The following is a 19,687-nucleotide window of genomic DNA, read 5'->3' as shown; positions in this document are numbered from 1 at the left end:
CTGGGGGGAGAGGGGACCGGGGGGCTGCGGGGGCTGTTGTGCTCAGAGAGACATGCGGGAGGGACCCTGGGCCCTTGGGGACAACCGTGGGATGCAGGGCTCTGTGTCCCAGATGTCTAGTCCTGACACGTCCAGGGCTGGCAGAGCCCCCCGCCCTCGGCTCTGCCCCACATCGCTGCCGCTCCGGAGCAGCGCGTGCTGTGGCCGGGGGAGCGTCAGTGGGGCTGGACCCCTGCCCCATGGCCTGGGCTGCTCCAGCCCCCCTGGGGCCAACAGGGCAGCCCGGACGGGGGCAGGACCCTGCCTGTCCCCACGCTGCGGGGCTAGGGCTGTGGCAGGAGCCCCCGCGCGCCTGTCCCTGCGGGGCAGCAGTGCAACGCGTGGGGCTTCGTCCGGCCGAGGCACGGCCCCCTCAGCCCAGGGTGCTCGGCCGGGATCCGGCTCCGCCAGCCCAGCCTGGGCCCAGGGAGGGCCGGGGCTGATCCTGCTGCGGGCGTCTCCGCGGCAGGGCCGAGCGCAGGGTCCCGGGGGAGCGGGACGAGCCCCAGCCCCGCGCCCCGCTCGATGTTGGGACGGGGCTGCCATTGGCTCCGGCGGGGAGCGCTGACCGCCAGCCGCCTCCAAACTATTTCCTGTTGCTGCAGCGTTAATGCTAAACAGACCTTTCTCTCTCTTCCCTCTCTCCAGCCAAAGTACAGCGGGCTCCCGCCGCCGCTCGCCTTCCTGCCCCGCTCCGGGGCCACCCGCCACCCTGGTGAGTACCAGCCCCGCCAGCGCCCGGGCACCAGCACGGGGCTCAGGGCCACAGGGGACCATGGAGCAGACAGGGCACCCCAAGGGACCCCAACACTCCGCCTCCATCCAGCCCCGATGGCTGCGGCGGGGTGTCGCGGATCTGCCCTGTCCCCTGCTCAAAGCGCTCCGGCGTTGCGCCCGAGGACGTGGGGTTGGGGATGTGGGGCTCGGTGCTTGGGGACGCGGGGTTTGAGGGCGCAGGGCTCAGTGCCTGGGGATGCAGAGCTCGGGGACGCAGCGGTTGAGGATGCAGGGCTGGGGGCTTGGGGACTCGGGGCTGGGGGCTTGGGGACACAGAGCTTGGGGTTTGGGGACGCGGATCTTAGTGCTCGGGGCCACAGGGCTCAGTGCTCAGACACGCAGGGCTGAGCGCTCCGGGGCTGTGCCCGCAGGCGCACTTGTATCCCGGGGTGATCCTGGGTGTCCCCAGGGTGCGGAGCAGCCCCGGGTCTCTTGCAGGGTAGGGCCTGGCACCCACCTGCCCCCGCTCCTGCCATCTGTGCCCCCACGTTCACACACACCCTGTGCATGCTGCCGCCCGGGACCCCCACCCTGCCACCACCCATGGCCGCGGGCACCCATCTGCGGGTGCTGAGCACCCTCGTGTCCCTGGGGCCAGCCCCGGGGTGTCCTCGCCAGCAGCCCTGCCACCGACGGGGCTCCAGGGAGTCCCTGGTGCCCCATGGCGGGGCTCTGCCCACCAGCCCCACAGCGGGGCCGTGCAGCCCCCAGCTGGCCCCATTGCAGGCTGGCGGTGGGGCTGCTGCGCCGGGAGGGCACCAGGACCCTTCTGGGGACACCGCTGGCCGTGTCTCGGGGTGTCCCATGGCGAGGGGCTGCCCAGCCCGGGGATGTGCAGCGGCCCCACAGCGCTGGACTGTCCGGGGACGGTTCTGCTGATGTGTCACATTTTCTGCATTTCTTTCCTCATTCCTCCCTCCGTGGAGATGTTTCTGGGAAATGCGCTCGTCCCCTGCCAGGGCCGGGCGCTGCATCATCTCCTGCCCTGCCCGCTGCCCGTCCCCACGCCCAGTCCCACGCCTTGGGGGCACCCCACAGCTGAGGGGACCCGGCCCCACACCAGCGCTGTGGGGACGGGCTGCTGGGGCTGGAGCTCAGCCGCTTGGGGCCAGGCAAGTCCCTGGGTGGGGGGAGATGGGTGCTCACCCCCACACCCAGCATGGGGCTCAGGCACCCCAGCCCGCAGGGTGCCATGGTGGGGGGGGACAGCCTGGGGCACCCATGTCCCCTCTCCAGCTCCGGGACAGGTTCCATGGGATCCGTGGCTGCCTCCACTGGGAGAGCGTAGGTGGCTTCTCCTCGTGCAGCCAGGGCCAGTGCCGGCCCCTCGCCCTGTCCTGCCCCGGGGTGCGCGGGGTCAGCCCCGATCCCTGCTGCTTGCCAACCCTGGTGGCCTTTGCACCGCAGGCGGTCCTTGCCCCCAGGCTGTGGGGCCCCATGGCTAACAGCCGAGCTGGGAGCAGCGCCACGAGGGGGGCACACACGCTGCCCCACCACCGGCCCCTTGCGGCCCTGGGGTGCATGGGCGGAGGGGAGACCCCGGCCATGGTGGAGGCAGAGCATGGGGGTTACTGTCCGAGATCCTGGTGTGTGTGTGTGTGTGTGTGTGTGTGTGTGTGTGTGGCCCTGCCGGCACGCTGGGACCCCAGCTCCGCTTGGCACCAAGCTCAGCCCCACGTCCCATGGCCGTGTCCTCTGCCCATGACCTGGCCAGGGGATGGAAAGCCTGGCCGAGTGCCGCAAATCTGCTTGACGCCGTGTCCTGGAGGAGCCGTATCCGTCCTGGTCCCGCAGGAAGGACAGAGGGGCGGTGGGAGCGCGGGACGGCTTCGGTTTGGCACCTGGGGGACTCAGCTGTGGCCGGAGCAGCCCAGACCGGGCACGAGCCCCTGCGCCAGCTGGTGCTCAGCAGGGAGCCCTTGGGGCAAGGTTGCACCCAGGCATGGCTGCGGAGGGGACCCCAAGCAGCACCTCAGTCAGCCCCTGTGTCCCCCAGATGCCGAGCACGTGCCGTCCCTGGAGACACTGAGCGTGGCCGGGCACAAGATGGAGAGCCGCAAGCGGGACATGGAGCTGCTGAGCAACAGCATGGCCGCGTACGCGCACATCCGAGGTAAGCCCACCCACACCCGGCAGGGACAGGGCCCGGGGGGGGCCTCAGGGCCGCTTCGGGCCCCAGGGAGGGGTTTCGGCCGGTCCATCAGCCCCTCTGCTCTCCCCACAGCCAACCCCGAGAGCTTCGGGCTCTACTTCGTGCTGGGCGTCTGCTTCGGGCTGGTGCTGACCCTGTGCCTCCTGGTGCTGCGCATCTCCTGCCGGCCCCCCGCGCGCCCCCCGCCCCGCCACCGGGACCTCAGCGAGGACGAGGACGAGGAGGATGAGGACGAGGATGAGGACGAGGAGGACACCGTCGACCACGCAGCGTCCGAGTCGCTGCTGCCGATGACCGAGATCCCCCTGGAGACTCACGGCCCCGGGGACGGGGCGCTGGCCGTCAACGTCTTCGCCTCGGCAGAGGAGCTGGAGCGGGCGCAGCGGCTGGAGGAGCGCGAGCGCATCATCCGCGAGATCTGGCGCAACGGGCAGCCCGACATCCTGGGCACCGGCACCGGCACCCTGGGCCGTGTCCACTACTACTGAGCCCCGGCATGGGGGCAGCTGCCCCGGCACCGTGCCCAGCTCCCCCCCCGGTAGCTCAGCCGACACTGTGCCACCCCTGGGACCCGACCTGGGGCCAGGAGGTGGGAGGACAGCGCGGGGGAAGGGCTGCTCACTGCCCAGGGTTGGAGGAGCCGCCCCGGAGCACCTCTGCCCCGCTGCCAGCCGCACCCAGTGCCATGGGCACCCCCAGGGCCAGTCTCGCCCCCGCCGCTGCGGGACACAATGCACTTTGAGCCATTGGTACGACTGCTGGCACCAGCCGAGCAGCCCCAGGACCCTGTGGGGACAAGGACGAGGACAGGGCGGACCTCGCCGGGCTCGGCCGCGGGCACTGGCCCCATCGACTCGGCACCGGTGGGAGGCCCATGCGGTGGGTCGCGGCCGGGCTGTACGTCCGTGTAAGCTGTGGGGTGCTGCCCCAGAAACATGGTGCTGTCACACTCGACCGGAGCCCAGCGTGGGGGTCCCTGTGCACCGAGGGGGGTCCCGCGTGCTGGGGTGGCCGCGGCTGCAGCGGTCGGACAAGCTGTGCCGGGTGGCGGGGGGGGGACTCAGGCCAATTCCACCCCCCCACCTCCACCCCCCCGTCCCCACTAAAATTAGCCGGGTCCTTTCCGGCACCGCCCGGCCCTGACCCGCGGCCATCCCGGGCGGATGTCTCCCTGCTGGGCTGTGGGGCGGCCGGCGCTCCCCGGGGACACGGGCTGCTCCCCACAGGGCTGGGCCACCTCCTGCCCGCGCACCCGGCCCCGTGGGGCGCGGGGGGCCCTGCTGCCCCCTCCCCAGCAGCTTTATAAAAATAGCTCCTTCCCAGGCCTGGCCGCCAGCGCCAGCAGCATCCAGATGTTTTCCAGATGTTTGCCGGTGGCTGCAGGCCAGGATGTTCCGGGCCTGGGCTGGGAAACTGTGCGGGGGCTGGAGGAAGAGGAGGAGGAGGAGGAGGAGGCGCTGACCCTGTCCAGCTGCAGGCCCTGGCTCTGCATCCCAGCCCGGGGCAAGGCGCAGGGGGTGGCGGGGGGCACTCGGACACCCCCGGGACCGGCTGGCAGTGTCTGCCCGTGGCTGCTGGCACGTCCGCTCCCGGTGACGGGGGCTGAGCCCTGCAGGCTCCTGCCCTGGGCTCTCCACTGAGCCAGCACTGGTGGGACCCCCTGTGCCAGGGAGGGACCCCCCCGACACCTTGCTATAGCGCAACACCCTGTGCCAGGGAGGGACACCCCACCCGTGCTGGGGCAGGACCCCCAGTGCCATGGAGGGACCCCCCTGTGCCAGGCACGACCCCCTGTGCCATGGTAGGACCTCCTGTGTCAGGGCAGGACCCCTTGTACCAGGGAGGGGCCCCCAGTGCCATGGTGGGACCCCCTGTGCCCACCAGGACCAGCCCAACCCTCAGGGCTACGGCAGCCCCCCTGCAGCGCCCACGCAGCCCAGCAGCTCTCCATACCCAAAATACTTTATTTTAGTCAATATCTATAGGCCCAGGGGCTGGTGCGGGGCCTCGGGGCCGCAGCGCGCAGGGAGCAGTGCCCGTGTGCGGGGGTGGGGGGGTGTTCATGCCTGGTCGGTGCAGAACTCGCTGGGGGCAGCGGGGCCGGGGTGGGGGGCACATGGCACAGCCCAGCGGCACCGTGTGGGTGCACTGCAGCCCCCCGCCCGCGCTAACAGGGCAGCGCCTTCCGCACCCGCTCGATCTCCGCCTGCGGGGAGAGGTTGTGAGCACTGGGGGGGGGGATGCAGCCGGGACCCCAGCAGCGGGGCAGCCCCTCGCCAGGGACTCACCTGCAGCGCCTGGCGCTTGGCCCGCTCCTGGCACATCTCCAGCCGCATGTCCTCCAGGTCCCGCCTGCAACGCAACGGCTCAGCCGGGGGCCAGACTCGACAGGGAGCAGCCAGAAGCTGCTGGGGACCCCCCCCGCACGCCCCCAACCCCACTCACAGGTGCTGGACTCGCATCAGGTCCACGAGGATGTGCAGGGACCGGACCTCAGCCTTCAGGTCCTCCAGGGCCAGCGTCTCTCCCGCCCGCGGTGCCGCCAGCACCTCCACGCTCCACGGCGGGCCGGGCGCCTGCCCCGCGCTGGGGAGAGGGGCACAGAGCCCCCAGGGCTGCTCCCCCCCGCAGGGACCCCCAGCGCTCCCCAGGGCCAGGCTGGGCGGCCGCTGGCCCGGCACGCGGGGGCGCGTGGCGGTGGGGTGGCTCAGCTTGGCTGTGGTGACCGGCACCACGCTGAAGCCGTCAGCATCTGCCAAAGCGAGAGCATCAGCGCCCGGTGCCGGCACAGGGCACGGCCCCGCCATGGCTGCAGCGCCCAGTGCTGGCGCCCAACACCTACCTGTGTCTCCGGCTCTGCCCAGCTCCACGTCGGCCGAGGCACAGGGCTGGGGGCCACCGAGCCTGGGGAGGGTGGCAGAGGTGGTCAAGCCGGGCCATGCTCAGCCCTCCCGTGGGGGAGACGCCAGCCCCACTCTGGAGACCAGGCATGGGCATCGGCACGGCCGCGGTGCTGGGGGCATCGCCGTGGCCCCAGACACCCCCACACGGCCGTGCGTCTTACTTGCTGGGCAGCATGGGGGCCGGTTTGGCCTTGGCAGGGACGGGGGGAGCAGGAGCCATCCTCTTGCTGGGGGGGACCTTGGCCGCCTCCATCCTCACCGGTGCCGGCAGCTCTGGGAGCAGAGGCAGGAGCGGGGCTGGGGTGGCGCAGGCGGCACAGCCGGGCGAGAGCGGGACAGGAAGCGCTTCCCGACGGGAGCTGCGGCTGCAGCACTGGGAACCTGCCCCGGGCTCAGGGGTCCTGTCCCATCCCCATCCCTCCCTCCTGCCCCAGCCCAGGACTCACCCGGGCGCTCCCCCTCCTTGTCCTTCGCTGTGTCACAGGCTGCTGGGGGGGCAAAGGGGCTCATCAGGCGCTAGGGGAAGGACCGCCATCACGGCCCCTCTCCCAGGGACCCTTCAGCTGGGTGGGATGGCTGACAACCCCCCCGCCCTGCTCGGACAAGGTCTCCAGGGGCCGTCCCTGGCTCCTGCCTGGGACCCCGGGCTCAGGGTCGTGTGGGGGGGACAGGGGGTGCACAGGACTGGTGGGAGACGAGGTCCCACGGTGCTCCTGGGCCAAAATTCCCACCAGCACCATCTCCAACAGCTGCCGGGGCCAGCAGTGATGCTTGGTGGCACCCAACCAGCCCCATGGCGGCTCTGCCCCACCGCCCCCAGCACCCTGTGCTCAGGGCCCTCTTTGTTTCTTTGGGGGCAGCTGCCCCCCCTGCCATCCCCACACCCAGCCCTGCACCCAGCCCCGCTGCGGTCGGCGCTTCCTCTGCGTGTGGCAGAGCAGGCGGCTGCAAACCTCCCCCAGAGCACCGGTACCGCGGCACGGGCAGGATGCCGTCCCGCCACCGCCTACGGCACAGCAGCATCCCTCTGCCAGCGAGGCCCGGGGTCCCACCGAGATGAGGCCCCCGGCAGAGCAGGATATGAAACATCAGGCCACAGGCATGTGCCTACGGACCACCCTGTCCTTATGGTGGGCAACCTTGTCCCTGTGGTGGGCCACACAGGCCCTGTGGCAGACCACCCTCCCCGTCCCCATGGCGGGCCAGCATCCCTGATGCCACCTGGTCCCTGCCGCCATCAGCTCAGCCCTCACCATGGCGACCTCACAGGCACCAAAAATGCCTGTGGGTTTCATCCACCCAAAGAGACGGCCACAGCCACGAGGGCCACAAGGACGAGGACAGAGACAAGGGCACCCAGCGCCAGGGGCACGGGGAGCTGCTCTGCGTCCCTGGGGCTCCATCGCTCCCAGCAGTGTGGGGTTGGTGGTGCCCGGCGCTGCCCCGTGTCCCCCCAGCCCCTGCACCTGCTCCTCCCCAGCCGCTCCCCCTGCTCCCGGGGCACCGGCACAGCCCCGGAGCAGCGTGTCCCAGCGCAGGTGCTGCCATCGGGATGGCCCCGGGTGTGGGACCCCCCCAAGCCGCAGCCGCTCCATCCTACCTGCCGGCGTGGGGCTGCCCACGAGGCCGCGGGGCGCGATGCCGTGCCAGGCTCCCACGGTCCCACACCGCGCACGTGACGCTGGAGGAAATCGGCTCGGCGCTGGGAAGGAAGTCGAAGCAGAGAGCAGCTCGGTGCCGGTCCACGCCGCATCCCCGCGCCCCACGGGGCTCCTCCAGCGCCCCCGGCCCGGACAGGCCCCTGGCTGCCCCAACCCACCTCAGGGTGGCCCCGTCCCTGCACCCTGATGAGGACCCGCGACACCTCCCCACCGCCGCGTGTGACAGTGTGCCACCCCCCAAGCCATCCCCACCAGTGGGGTCGTGATGGCTGCATCCAGCTTACGCTGGACTTTGGGGGACGGATATCAATAAAATATATCGTTCTTCTCTCTCACGAGTGAAGTGCGTCACTCCACGTGCGACACATTGGCGTAGTTGGGAGGCTGGTGAGCGGCATCACCGGTTATTTGCGGAGCTATGGAGTGAATCCAAGCCCCAAATTCTCATTAGCTGGGGCTTGTGGCAATTGGCGTAATTGGGAAATCATTGAAGACCCCTTACAAGTAATTAGGGGCCACACAAAGGATGGAAAAGGGAAAGGAGTAACTTGCAAGATGCGAGGTACCTGCTTAGAAGCTGCGTATCAAGAAAGGGAGACAACCCCTTCCTCCCCCTTAGGGAGGAATTGCAGCACAAAAGCCAGAGCGCGATGCCCGGAGCGATGGGCTGCCCGCGGGCAGTGGCGGCTCCTCAGCGGCGAGGGATGAGGGGCCCTGTATGTCGAGGTACGTTAAAGAAAGGTGAAGAGGGCACCTGACCCACTGCAGAGCAGGGAGGGACTCATGGCCTCGGACACCCGGGGGTGCCTCGCGTTGTGAGGAGAGGGGAGAGGAGCCCCCGCAGCGCCAGCAGCAGCCCCAGGCCCCCCCTGCCCCATGACAGCACCCGGCAGCAGCCCCCGGAGCTCTCGGCTCCACTCGCGTGGCACGTCCCTACCTGAGCTCACGCACCAGCAGCAGCCGAACGCAGGGACACGGGCACGGCCGCAGCCGGCGCGGGCTGTGAAGCGGGAGCGAAGCACCCGGCCCCGGCCGGCAGCTCAAAGGCACCCGGGTCTCGCTGTGTCTCTGCCACCTTCGGTGTGGAGGGGGAAGTGAAACCTCAACCACAGAGGGGCCAAAACCCACAGACCGCGAGCACACAGGGCTGGTGTGGCCACACCGCTGCCGTCCCTCCGCAGAGCGCAGCAGCCAGAGGGGCCATTAGTGGCCACAGGGCTCCCCAGCTGGTCCTGGCCAGCGCTTGGTCCAGGCTGAGGGAATGAATATTCCTTTAGACCAAAGGCATTGAGTGGCCAACACTGAGCCACAGAGGGGGCCACGGATCAGCACGGGGCAGAGGGGGCCAGCAGGGCGGCAGAGTTTCCGTGGGGAGCGGGAAGCATGCTCGCCCTGCATTTGGCCAGGAGCACTGGGCACCCCTTGTCCCAAGTTGGCTCAAGGGCTCAAATACAAGTGTGAAGGGAAACACGAACCGTTAACCCACATCACTATCTATCTCAAGCGCTGTTAGCCAACACCGGTAACAGCAAGGCAGGGGCACTGCACCCCCAAGCCGGGGACACCGGAGAGCAAGGAGCAACCAGACATGCAGCGGCCCCGCTTCCTCGCTCAAACCGGAGCCGTGATCTTCAGGGAGGGGTTCAGTTTTAGAGCATGGATGGAGCTGGTCGTCCTGTTGACGGGTGACAGGCAGCAGGGCCAGGAACGTGGCCTGGGGCTGTCACCTTCCCTCTTCCCCCCCACAGTTACTGCTAAAACAACGCAGCTCAACGGTTTACTCACTGCTCAAACCCCGGCCGTCAGTTGCTTTCAGCCCGGGCTGCCTGGTTCTTGCATCTGCAGTAGCGTAACGCAAGAAAACTCCCCCCAGGCAGTGCCTGCCCCGAGCGGCTCCTGGAGGGGGGAAATCTGCTCCTGCGCGTCCTTGTGCTGCGACTGCAGTTTAGTTGTGGAGTGACACGTTCCCCACCTGGAGAGCCGTGTAAAACAGGAACCTCTCGTGCGCTGCTCCGGAGAGTAACTGCCTGTAATTCCTGCTTTTTAACAGCGCGGGCAGCCCCGCATCCAACCATCCTTGGAAGCGTCCTTGCCCAGCAGCTCTTCTGCAGCTCCCCACCAGGGCTGGCCACCAGCGTTCGGTCCTTCGGCCTCACCCATTAACTTCAGAAGGCAAGTGGCGTCTGCAACAGGAGCGCCCAATTCAGGACACAAAACAAAGCAAGAGTTACACCTACTACTTCTTTTATTGTATTTTATTTGCATAAACAAACTTCAGGGCTTTGCTAAACAGGAACTGTTCAAGTCAAAACAAACCAAACTCTATTGGGGGGGGGGGGGGGGGGAAACAGCACAGCAATCCTGGGGGGGGGAAGGCAGAGGAGAGGGAGCGCGGTGTCTTTGCAGCACGTGCACACTCAGCGGCAGTACGTGGACATGCCTCTCCTGCTCCGGCCGCTCACGGACTCAACCAGAGAACTGCCCGCAAACTCCTTCAGAATATTTTTAAGTAGAAGATAAAAAGAAATACGTCACAACAGCCGTCCTCAGCCAGCACAGGAGGGATTTGCCTTTCGTTTTTATAAAAAGATTAATAAAAAATATTGAAAAATTCTCATCTCCTTTTATATTTTTAACCTAGTAGAATTCTGAAGTTTCTTAGAAAACTATGTTACCTTGGAAAGAGCACTCAAGTTCACAACCAGCTGCAAAGAGGATACACAAAATGCCTACAAGCAGTTTGGGGCTCCAGCACACACCAGGCCTAACACTGTACACAAACAGTGGTGAAAAGTAGGGTGTAATTTTATTTTATTTCTTTTTTTAAACCATGCTAATTTTGTTAACTTTCAACATAAAAGGAAAACAATTGTTTTTAAAAGGCCCTAAACTCAACTGTTACATAAAAAAAAAAAAAAAGTTTTTTAAAAAAAATCATAGCAGTTTGGTCCCAACAAGTTAACATTTAGATGTTTATTCACATGCTTCATTGTTTTCTTATTTATAAGAACCAAAAATAGTTTCCAAAATTATCATTGAATTGATGTTACTACATACGTAAAGGCCTAAAATAAGTAGAGTATGAATTTAAAAAATTGAATACACAATAGGGGAGAAAAATTTGAACTGGCGAGTTAATCCCGACCTTTACTATTTCAAATTATAAAAGAGAAAACAAAAGTGTCAAGACTACTGGGTTAAGATGGGCACAAACCAAAATCCACATTGTCTTCAAAGCCTGTTACCAAAAAAATAACCGACCGTTCAATAAGGTCACAGACAAGAAAATCCAGGATCTCACCCAGCACTTGACCTTATTCAGTCCAGAAGGTAAGTCTTTGGGAAGATAGACTCCAAGTGGATCCAAGCATCAATGGTTTCTCAGTTCTAGTCCACGCTAGGGAGGCTGAACTCTGGAAATGCAGTTAACTTCGGATGGTTTCAGAGCTCCGCTCCGGGGCCCTGCTCATCACCATCGCCCTGACAGCCCCCAGCACCCCTTCCCTCCCGCCAGGGCTGTCGGAGACACACGGACGCTGCGGCTACTCAGCCGTCGTCTGTAAGGTGTCCTTTTCCTCTCTGTTTTCTGTTCCGCTTTCGTCGTCTTCGATTTCTCCTTCTTCTCCACTGAATTTGTCATGAGCCCATTTAGGGCTGGTGCTTGACTTGCGGAACATGAAGCGACCTCTTCCTCGGGGGAAAGCACCCCGACCACGGCCTCTGTTCACCCACTTGTCCGCACCTTCTCCCTCCCGGTCATCGTGCTGCACAGGAGGAAGCCAAAGACAGAGCTGAACCAGACCGACTACCGGCAACGTAAGAGCAGGAAAACTCTGGCTTGTGATCTACAACCCTGCCGCCAGACTGCCAGGTCTGAGCCACAGCAAACGCTGCCAGCTAAAGACACGGAGCGTGTCACTGGGCTCAAACCGATCCATTTCTGTACTTCAAGTGCAGGGCAGAGACTGCATACCCAAAAAAATTACAATTCTGCCCTCAACAAGATAAGAGAAAAATGCAGTAATAAAATCAAGGCTTCCTTATTTGAGGGACAAGACTGAAATACTGCATGATTTAACGAGAAGATTAGGGATCTCAAGCACCCCAAGCCACCCAGAGAAAAAATGAGTTAATGTCTGTTTAAAACCGCCCCTTTTTCAAAGCACACAGTCAGCCAGCATTCTCCTAGACTGACGCCTGTTCGTAGGGCAGACTGCTGTCACCAGAAATAGAAAGGACTGGTACTGAGCCGTCCAGAAGCTGGACGTTTTATGGGGACAGAAGAACCGGGAAATGTAGGCCATCTGCACCACAGACGAACAGATTTAAGCTGCGTTTTCCACAATACTGTGAGATGTGTGCTCATTAACTGGCCTTTAGGATTTCACTTAATAGCAACCACTCAACAATGAACAGAAACAAGTTCTCCTTGGCCGTGAGCCAGAAGCTTCTTGTGAAGAAACCTTAACCTGGTGCATTAGACAGAGGTAAAAGCGCCAGCTGTCACTAAACTAAAGCTTTTAAGAGCAGCTACACGTGTTCCAGTACTTCAGACACATACCAAGTAGTATTTCTTGCTCTTGGGTGTGTATTCTGGATCCCACTCCTCATCTCTGGTTCGCTTCTGGAAGTCGTTGTTGCCGCCGCTGTTGCTGTTATTGTTGCCTGAAAAGTTGCCTCTGCCCCATCCTCTGCCTCTTGCTCTGAATTGCTGCAACAGCAAAACGCGGAAGAAAAATAAAATGCTTGCAGTGGCAGTGCCCTCCCCCCCTAGACAGCTTCCAGGGCTACCAGGAGATACAACATCACTTCCCTAACCATCCAAGAACACCTTTAACACATCATGAAAATAAGAGAACATTTTAGGGTTTTCTAGCTCATCTGATCACGCAGTCCATCAGTTTCTATAAGGCTGTTTAAGATCGTGTAGAGGCGTTTCCAGAGAACCCAAGAAAAAGCAACTGACAAATACAACATGCACATACATCTCTGTAGCTAAGGCATAAGAAGTGCAAACAATAAGCGTGGTTATGACCAGATGAGTCACCTTGGTAGCCCAACCCAAACTGACTGACGCACGTCATGCTGCCCATCGGGGTTGCTCAGCAATTACTAATGCACGAAAGCTTCCAGGCTTGACTCTGCTCCATGCATCTTGAGTTTAGCTGCCCAGAATATACTCTCAGCACCCTGGTGCGTGCTCCAGACCTGGAGCGATCATATTCTGGCTCATCATCCACAACCAGACAATGTCTTTAGGGTTTCTCCTTTATGGATGCTTTAACTGTGAAAGAGCAAGACGCACTGGCCACTTTTTGACAGCTTTGGGAATCGATCCTTGGGGCAGGGGGGGTGGAGAACACTTACAAAGGTCCCTCTAGCTCTTCCTCTCTCATTTGGACCACTGAATTCTTTAGTCCCAAGGCGGGACTTGTCAAAGCCCGTGGTGCTTTCCTCCCTCTCCTCAGTCTCCTCAGGATACTCCTCCGCTTTGACCGAATGAGAGGACCGTGACGATGACGAACTGGATCTGGATCTCTCACGTACCCTTCGGTGTTTCCTGTTTCAGTGATAGGAGATGGAGGTGAGGGGGACATCAACAGGGTTAATAAATCAGTCGTGACTTGTTTGCTACACAACCATTTCCTTATCACTCCCCTACCAATGCAATGCTCTCCTTTTCCACTAGGAAAAGGAAAAGCCACAGTAAGAGCTGAGGATCAGTTACGACACACAGATCCCAAGTCTTCTCCAGAAAGAACTTGTTGCTTCCGAGGTGTTTACACCATCTACAATGAGATACGCATGCATCTACAGAGTCTTAGTCAAACAGAAAATTAATCTAATAGAAAAGGGTTAAATTAACATTAAAGCAACATTATTTAAATATGGCTGTTCGCTATAACACAACAGGAACAAGGAGGAAAAGTGACTCACCCGTTCTGACACATGGAGCCTTCTCATTTACCTTTAATAATTATTTAATGTTTCAGACAGATATAACGATATCAAGAAGACACGCAGAGGAATAATTCACGGCACTGGAGAAGTTTATGTCAAAAGGTGCACAACAGTATGTACACGATGTTGTCTCCAACCTTAACAGCAGAAACATGAAAGGCAGAAGGAAATGGCTATTAGGTTTCCTACATACTTTTTCTTTGAGCCTTTGTGACTTTTCTCTGTTTTCTCAGTTGATCTTTCCCTTGAGTGACTTGAATCTCTTGAGTCCACCGATTCTCTGGATTTATCACGTTTAAGATCTCTTTCCTTATGTTTTTTACGGCGTTCAATATCAAGGCGCAGGTCGACAGGGTCGTCCTTATATTTCCCTTCAGCCTACAAATGCAGGGAAGGGGGGAGAGTTTAACACAAGGCTTACAGCGCACCGGCTCAGCACCATTACTTTGCTATTGACTGCACAGACTTCTGGAGAACAGGAGTTTATCTGAACACTAATCAATAATCCATTTTAAGATGTAAAATAATGCACTATTAAAATACATTTATTATTTGTCAGAATTCAATTTTCCTACTGCTTTTTAAGAGCACTACTTTTTAACTTGTACTCTCCTCTTTTAAACAGCATTAGAATAAATAGCCTGGTAATAGGGGAGGGAGAAACCCAGAAGCTGACACTTATTGTACACCACAGCCAGTGAGAGATGAGAACAACTTGGAAATCCAACCCAGCTGATTCTGTCTCAGAGCTACAGCATGTCAAAAATGTCTAACGGCCCCTGGCCGTTTGTTACTGAACAGCAGCACACTCGCTATCCTGCCGACAGACATCATCTAGCAGGGTGGAAGGAATTTTTATCACCAGGTCTGGAAAGAGTACTTAAGAAGAAGCAAAAGTTGTTTGCTGCTTGGAGAGACCTAAGCTAGTAAGAGATGGAGGCCACGGAAATGCAGCAACCAAGTGCATCTGGGGGAACGCCAACATCCCACTGATGTCTGTGGAGCCTTTAATACGTCTGTCAAGAAGTTACTCAGTGGCAGACGTCACCTGTAGCTCTGCTTCCCCCTGGCTGGAAGGCACCAGGTGAAAGATGCCAAAAGCCACCACAGACGGAAGCGTGCATTTCTCCACGCAATCCCAGCAAGCCTACCAGCGCGAGCTGACTCTGGTGTTCCGCAAAGCAAAAAGCAACCAGCCGTATGAAAAACACTCAAAAACTAGCTTTTTTTTTTCTTACACTGTTAATTTAAAAAAAAAAATCTGGTAATGCTTGCTTTGAGTTCTATTTAAATTGCTGCTTAAATAATGGAATAAGATAGTTTCTTTGGAAAACGAGAAGTCGTGCTACCTGCATATACTTTAAGACCAGTGGTACCTGGATGAGAGTCTGCTGGCTGCACGTACAGGAGCAGCAAACTGAGCGTGGCTGTGGTTCTGACAAACGTTTAACTGGGCAGCAGGGTGTCTGCGGGCAGGCTGTACACGATGCTGCTAGCAACAACATACAGCCTTCACGGCTGTGCTCAGAGATCGCTACTTCAATTACACAAGACTAATCTCGGGACTGATATGCAACATACATCATATTAATCGTCTTGAATTAAATAAATACAAAAGGATTAGTAATTCTCTAGCTATTAAATTTTTTACTTACATGAGTTTCTAACCACTTTTTTGTTTAAATAAATATGTCAAATAACGCAGGCGTTTTGTTTTGGTATTTTGCTCTTCTACTTTCCCCAGGCAAAGAGCTTTAATTTCTACTCTGAGAATAAAACTGCTCCCAACACGATGGATGACAGATAAGTGACAAAATCAGCAGCAGCTCCCTTATGTGGTACAGCAAACACCTATTTGGGTTTGGGAGGGCACGTCTGTTTCACGGAAGGCTGGCGAGCTGTTTGGAAACCACGTTTATAATACACTCTGCCAAGCTGATGCTCAGAGTTCAGGCCCATCAAATCCATCTCACCATCGTCCATGTCAAGCCACAAGTGTGTTTGGAAAAAATCGAAAACAAATATGAAACAAGTAAGGTTTCAGCAGGACTGTTTAAAATCTCTTCAACTTTCAACGTAAATATGTATGAAGGTGAATAAACAACGGTTAAAATCCCAAACATTTTAGTTAAGCCATTTTTACGATTGTTTACAGTGAGTGCAATGGCTTAACATTCATCTACTCAGAAAAGCTAATACACTAAATTCCAAATGGTCTGGATCTACTAAGACAAGTGCTGAATGTTAAAGTAACAGCAATCAACAGAAACGGTACAGTAAGTTGTTAGAACAAAATTTATAATCTGCTTAATAGTGTATTTGGTTTAGATAAGTATTTAGTTTTACTTTCCTCTTTTTGACATGCATGTCTTTTTGAAAACATGGTTGGAAATATCGCATGTATACAATTGATTTAATAATACTTACAAGCAGAAAAATATCACAAAAAGTCTCTTCTCTCATCATGGGCACTTGTTCCAAAAATCCTCTCTTTTTTCTCAAGCTCACCTCAATTGACTTTGGGGTCATTTACCATAGTCTAACCACTTCACAAAGGTTGTTGATACATTTTTAATAAAAATTAACCCTTTGTAGTTCATTTTTAGAATTATGCCCATCCTTAAAAGAAAAACACAAACTTAAGTAGAGAGTAATTTAAACAAAAACATCACTGTTAAGTTCATGCCCAATGCACTCATTTTGTTCAATTAAACTAATCAGTGTAACAGTTCACCTTGAAGCCAGGATCTCTGGAACTTTTCGTTTCCTCTTGAGAGAATCCATGTTTTCTAAAAGTACTAGGAGATATATCTATCCTCCTAAAAGTAAAGGAAGTACACAGATATAATCTTACTCGCAAGAAGAATCTGAAGTTTTTAGATCAAATGTCATTTAAAGCAGACCAATATTTTAAAAAGTACTTAAAACTCCCTGTATTCTTCCAATTTTTTTGCTGAAGGTAGTTATATACTTTAATTATTCCGGAATGAATCAGGAGTTTAAGAGAAGGAAATCTGATATAGCCCTGAAATGTTAAGACAGCGTCTAATGGCACCAACCTGTGGATTTCAGGGCTCTTCTTGTTTTTAGCGGCATCTTGTTCCATTCCTTTCTTTAGATATTTGGTAAAGCGTTCATTCAGTGTCATTGCTGAGGACCCAAAGTGATGCTCTGTTGGGGTTTGAGTAAACAATGACAAAATATTAATACCGGTTTTGTAAAAAGACACAGCACATCAGTGCTACAGCTTGGTCAAGTTCAGATGCGGGACATGCGAAGCACACTGGTGATGAGCTCTAACTAAAGCTGCTGACAAATTCCAATTTCAGTCTCGAAATTAACAATTTATTCAAGTGAGTCATTAACTCACTAGAATACACAAATTCTAAGTCACAGTCTCCCTGAATATTGCTGAGGTAAAACCAAGAATGCCTCTTCTGCCTTTCCAAGAGAAAAATTATTTATGTAAATAAAGAAGACTCATGATCAGGCTGCTATTCTCATCTGTGGCACATCTGCTGGAAAACAACTCTTCCAGCATTAACTAGAGTGCACGAAACCCACTTATTTGGGCAAGGGAGGAGTGAACCCTCATCTGAGGATACATGGACTTCTCACCTACCTCTTACATGATGCACTATAGTCACTATATGTTGAGCAAACAGTTCAGAAGGACTTCGCTGAGACTGAGCAGATTGAATATGATGGAAAATCGAACGAAATTCTTGCTCTTTTTTGTTGCTGTGCACAAGGTCACGACACAGCTTGCGTTCCTGAGCCAATATGCCACTCGGACTAGAAAAAGAACAGACCACATGAAATAGAAGAACAGGGTAAAGGTAAGCAGTTTAAAATGATTAATGTGTCAGAAGTTGGAAGCTGACTGCATTTTTTATGCAGTATTATTAAGGCACCACCTAAGAACATTCAATAGCACGAGCAGGACGCTTATTCAAACATCTCTAAAATACACTGCTCTAGGTTACTCGAATAATCCAGGTCACTTGTTCTGCTGTACTTGGAGGGCTGTGCAGGTATTAAACCCTGACACCCAGTGAAACACAAGCCCATTCTTACACCACTAGCTGGCCGTGATCTTCTGCTACTGTTCCTAAATTCTAGATTAACCTCCAACATCCCATAGAGCGTATTAACACTTACTGTCTACTGCTGTACAAATGTATTTTCTGGGATAATTTTTTACTGTCTTAAGATTTCCTGAAGCAATGAAGTCACCCCCAGAGCTTCCTAGAGTTTCCGTGATGCTATATTGACAATAAGAGTAGTTAAACACACTCCAGAGAATCAGATGTCATTTAAGTGGCACTGTAACTTTTCCATCCCACTCAGCTTCTAGCAGCAAGAAGCCATTGAGTACCCAGCTCTTTCCTGGTGTAGCGTGGAACCTGATGCAGACACATTTACGTTCTGAACTAATCTTACATCTAGTCACAGAAAAGATCAGGAAAAGTTTAACCTTCACGCTATGATTTCACCATCTGCAAACTGGTAACCCCTCTAACCTCTCCCCCGCACCGCCCCCCCACAAAGAGTCATACAAGTATCATAATGCCAGAAAAAAAAAAAGTAACTCCCACCTCCAAAACATGCAAATTGTGATGCAATATTATTTTGCCTTCCTCACACTTGGCAAGCATATGAGGATCTCAGGAAGAGAAAGAGGCAAAGATCACTGTTTAGACTTCTGAAAAAAAACAGCAAATACTTACCGTGCAAGATCTTCATCAAAGGAATCCATTCGAATGTTGACCTGGGCTTCACGAGTAATGGAAAAGGAGGATTTGCCAGGAGTTAGCCCCTCTCCTTTGGTGCCTGGTTTCTCCTTTACTTCAGAAGTCTTCCTTGGAGGAGGGGAAGAACTTTTTTCCTGGCTTGATTTGTAAGTGGTCACTCTGAAATTCTTTTCAGGAACAAAGCCCCTGTGACCTGGTTCAGCTCTCTTGGATGCTGGTCTCTCTTCTTTTTTTGATCTGTCAGAATAGCTTTCCTCCTCCATTTCGTCAGGTTTCCTTTGTTTCTCTTTTCCAGGGGGCAAGAACACCACGCCTTCCCATTTTCCTGACCTATCTTCTTCTTGACTTTTACTTGAAGTTGCTACGACCTTAGACATAAATTTGGGCTCGTCATCGAATTCCGAATCTTTTCGGCCCTTTGCCTTATCTTTCTTTTCCTGCTCATCTGTTTCCTCTTTGCCATAATGACTCTCCTTGTGGAATTCCGGGACCTTCAGCTTGTCAAAGTCATCCCGGAACTTGTAGCGCTTGGGCGACTGGCTGCCACGGTATCCCTTCTCGGAGTCAGCTTTGGACGCATAGGTGTCAGATTTTCCCTTTCCATCTGTTGATCCCAACTCAGAGAAATTCCCTTTTTCTTTACTTTTTTCTTTTTCAACATTTGTTACTTTCTGTTCTTTGTCTTTCCCATTCTCAGTCTTCTGCTCTTCCAGATACCTGTTCATAAAACAGACATTACAGCAGTTATTAAAAATCAGAGGTTAATACTTCACTTGAAAGTAGTCAAATTTTAGAGAACATCAAGCTATGCATGTACAGAAAGCTGTGTCTAGGCCCTAAAATAGTTAAAATGTAAAGCAGATTCCTCAGCCTGGATTTACACTTTTAGTTCTCAATAGATTCAGCAAATGTAGAAGAAAATGGATATGCAGAACTGATGAAATGAGGCTTAAGAACAAATAAAAAGCAACTTACCCACAGATTCATTTTAAGGAAAATAGTAACATCTTACCCAATTGCTTTATTTACTTACAAACCTGGTTCGGGAGAACAACACATCAAAACTTTCAAACTGGGCTGTTCTGCTTTAAACAACACACTGGAAATAAAAGCCTCAAAAGCTACTTCAAATTTTGGATGCAAGTTTCATAGGTAAGCTAAATATTTCATGACACGACTGTAAATACAAATAAAAGCAAAAAGGTTAACAGAGGAGAATATTTATTTTGCTGGGAGAAGAAAAAACACTTCCAGTGAGAACAACAATTTATCATAAGCTAGTTTAAAGTATCAGAACTATGTTTTAAAGCATTCGTTAAGCAAAACCCTAGCTTTGAGGAAACTGCAGTAAAGCCCAAGGACATTAGATCAGTGCTTTGAAAAGGCCAAGAGTTACAGCTTTTTTTTTTCCCTTTTAAAATTTCAGACACCCTTGATATA

General features: G+C 55.4%; 3 protein-coding genes across 8 annotated transcripts in view; 1 reads left to right on the top strand and 2 right to left on the bottom strand.

Annotated features, from left to right (window-relative positions):
- The first annotated feature begins 43 nt into the window (after window positions 1–43).
- On the top strand, window positions 44–3,927 carry EVA1B (eva-1 homolog B). The gene is made up of 3 exons (XM_074562814.1): window positions 44–754; window positions 2,813–2,929; window positions 3,041–3,927. The coding sequence occupies exons 1-3, from the start codon at window positions 565–567 to the stop codon at window positions 3,454–3,456; spliced, it is 723 nt and encodes a 240-aa protein (XP_074418915.1). The 5' UTR covers window positions 44–564; the 3' UTR covers window positions 3,457–3,927.
- Window positions 3,928–4,914: 987 nt separating this feature from the next.
- LOC141733239 (uncharacterized) lies at window positions 4,915–11,008 on the bottom strand. The gene is made up of 8 exons (XM_074563357.1): window positions 10,963–11,008; window positions 9,605–9,715; window positions 7,472–7,573; window positions 6,318–6,359; window positions 6,033–6,144; window positions 5,414–5,872; window positions 5,257–5,320; window positions 4,915–5,174 (listed from the first exon to the last, which is right to left on the bottom strand). The coding sequence occupies exons 1-8, from the start codon at window positions 11,006–11,008 to the stop codon at window positions 5,136–5,138; spliced, it is 975 nt and encodes a 324-aa protein (XP_074419458.1). The 3' UTR covers window positions 4,915–5,135.
- Window positions 9,760–19,687, bottom strand: part of THRAP3 (thyroid hormone receptor associated protein 3) — a 32,293-nt gene continuing 22,365 nt past the window's right edge. For all 6 annotated transcript variants that reach the window (XM_074563341.1, XM_074563343.1, XM_074563342.1 and 3 more), the window contains 8 exons: window positions 18,224–18,964; window positions 17,116–17,288; window positions 16,553–16,664; window positions 16,228–16,312; window positions 13,687–13,871; window positions 12,900–13,092; window positions 12,094–12,243; window positions 9,760–11,296 (listed from right to left, as the gene is read on the bottom strand). In XM_074563341.1, coding sequence (XP_074419442.1) covers window positions 11,075–11,296; window positions 12,094–12,243; window positions 12,900–13,092; window positions 13,687–13,871; window positions 16,228–16,312; window positions 16,553–16,664; window positions 17,116–17,288; window positions 18,224–18,964 — 1,861 coding nt within the window. In that variant the 3' untranslated portion in view covers window positions 9,760–11,074. The remainder of the gene's footprint in view (window positions 11,297–12,093; window positions 12,244–12,899; window positions 13,093–13,686; window positions 13,872–16,227; window positions 16,313–16,552; window positions 16,665–17,115; window positions 17,289–18,223; window positions 18,965–19,687) is intronic.

The sequence above is a fragment of the Larus michahellis genome, chromosome 19 (genome assembly GCF_964199755.1).
Source record: "Larus michahellis chromosome 19, bLarMic1.1, whole genome shotgun sequence".
Lineage (NCBI taxonomy): Eukaryota > Metazoa > Chordata > Aves > Charadriiformes > Laridae > Larus > Larus michahellis.
The sequence above is the reverse complement of the archived record's forward strand: the minus strand, read 5'-3'. Positions and strand labels throughout refer to the sequence as shown.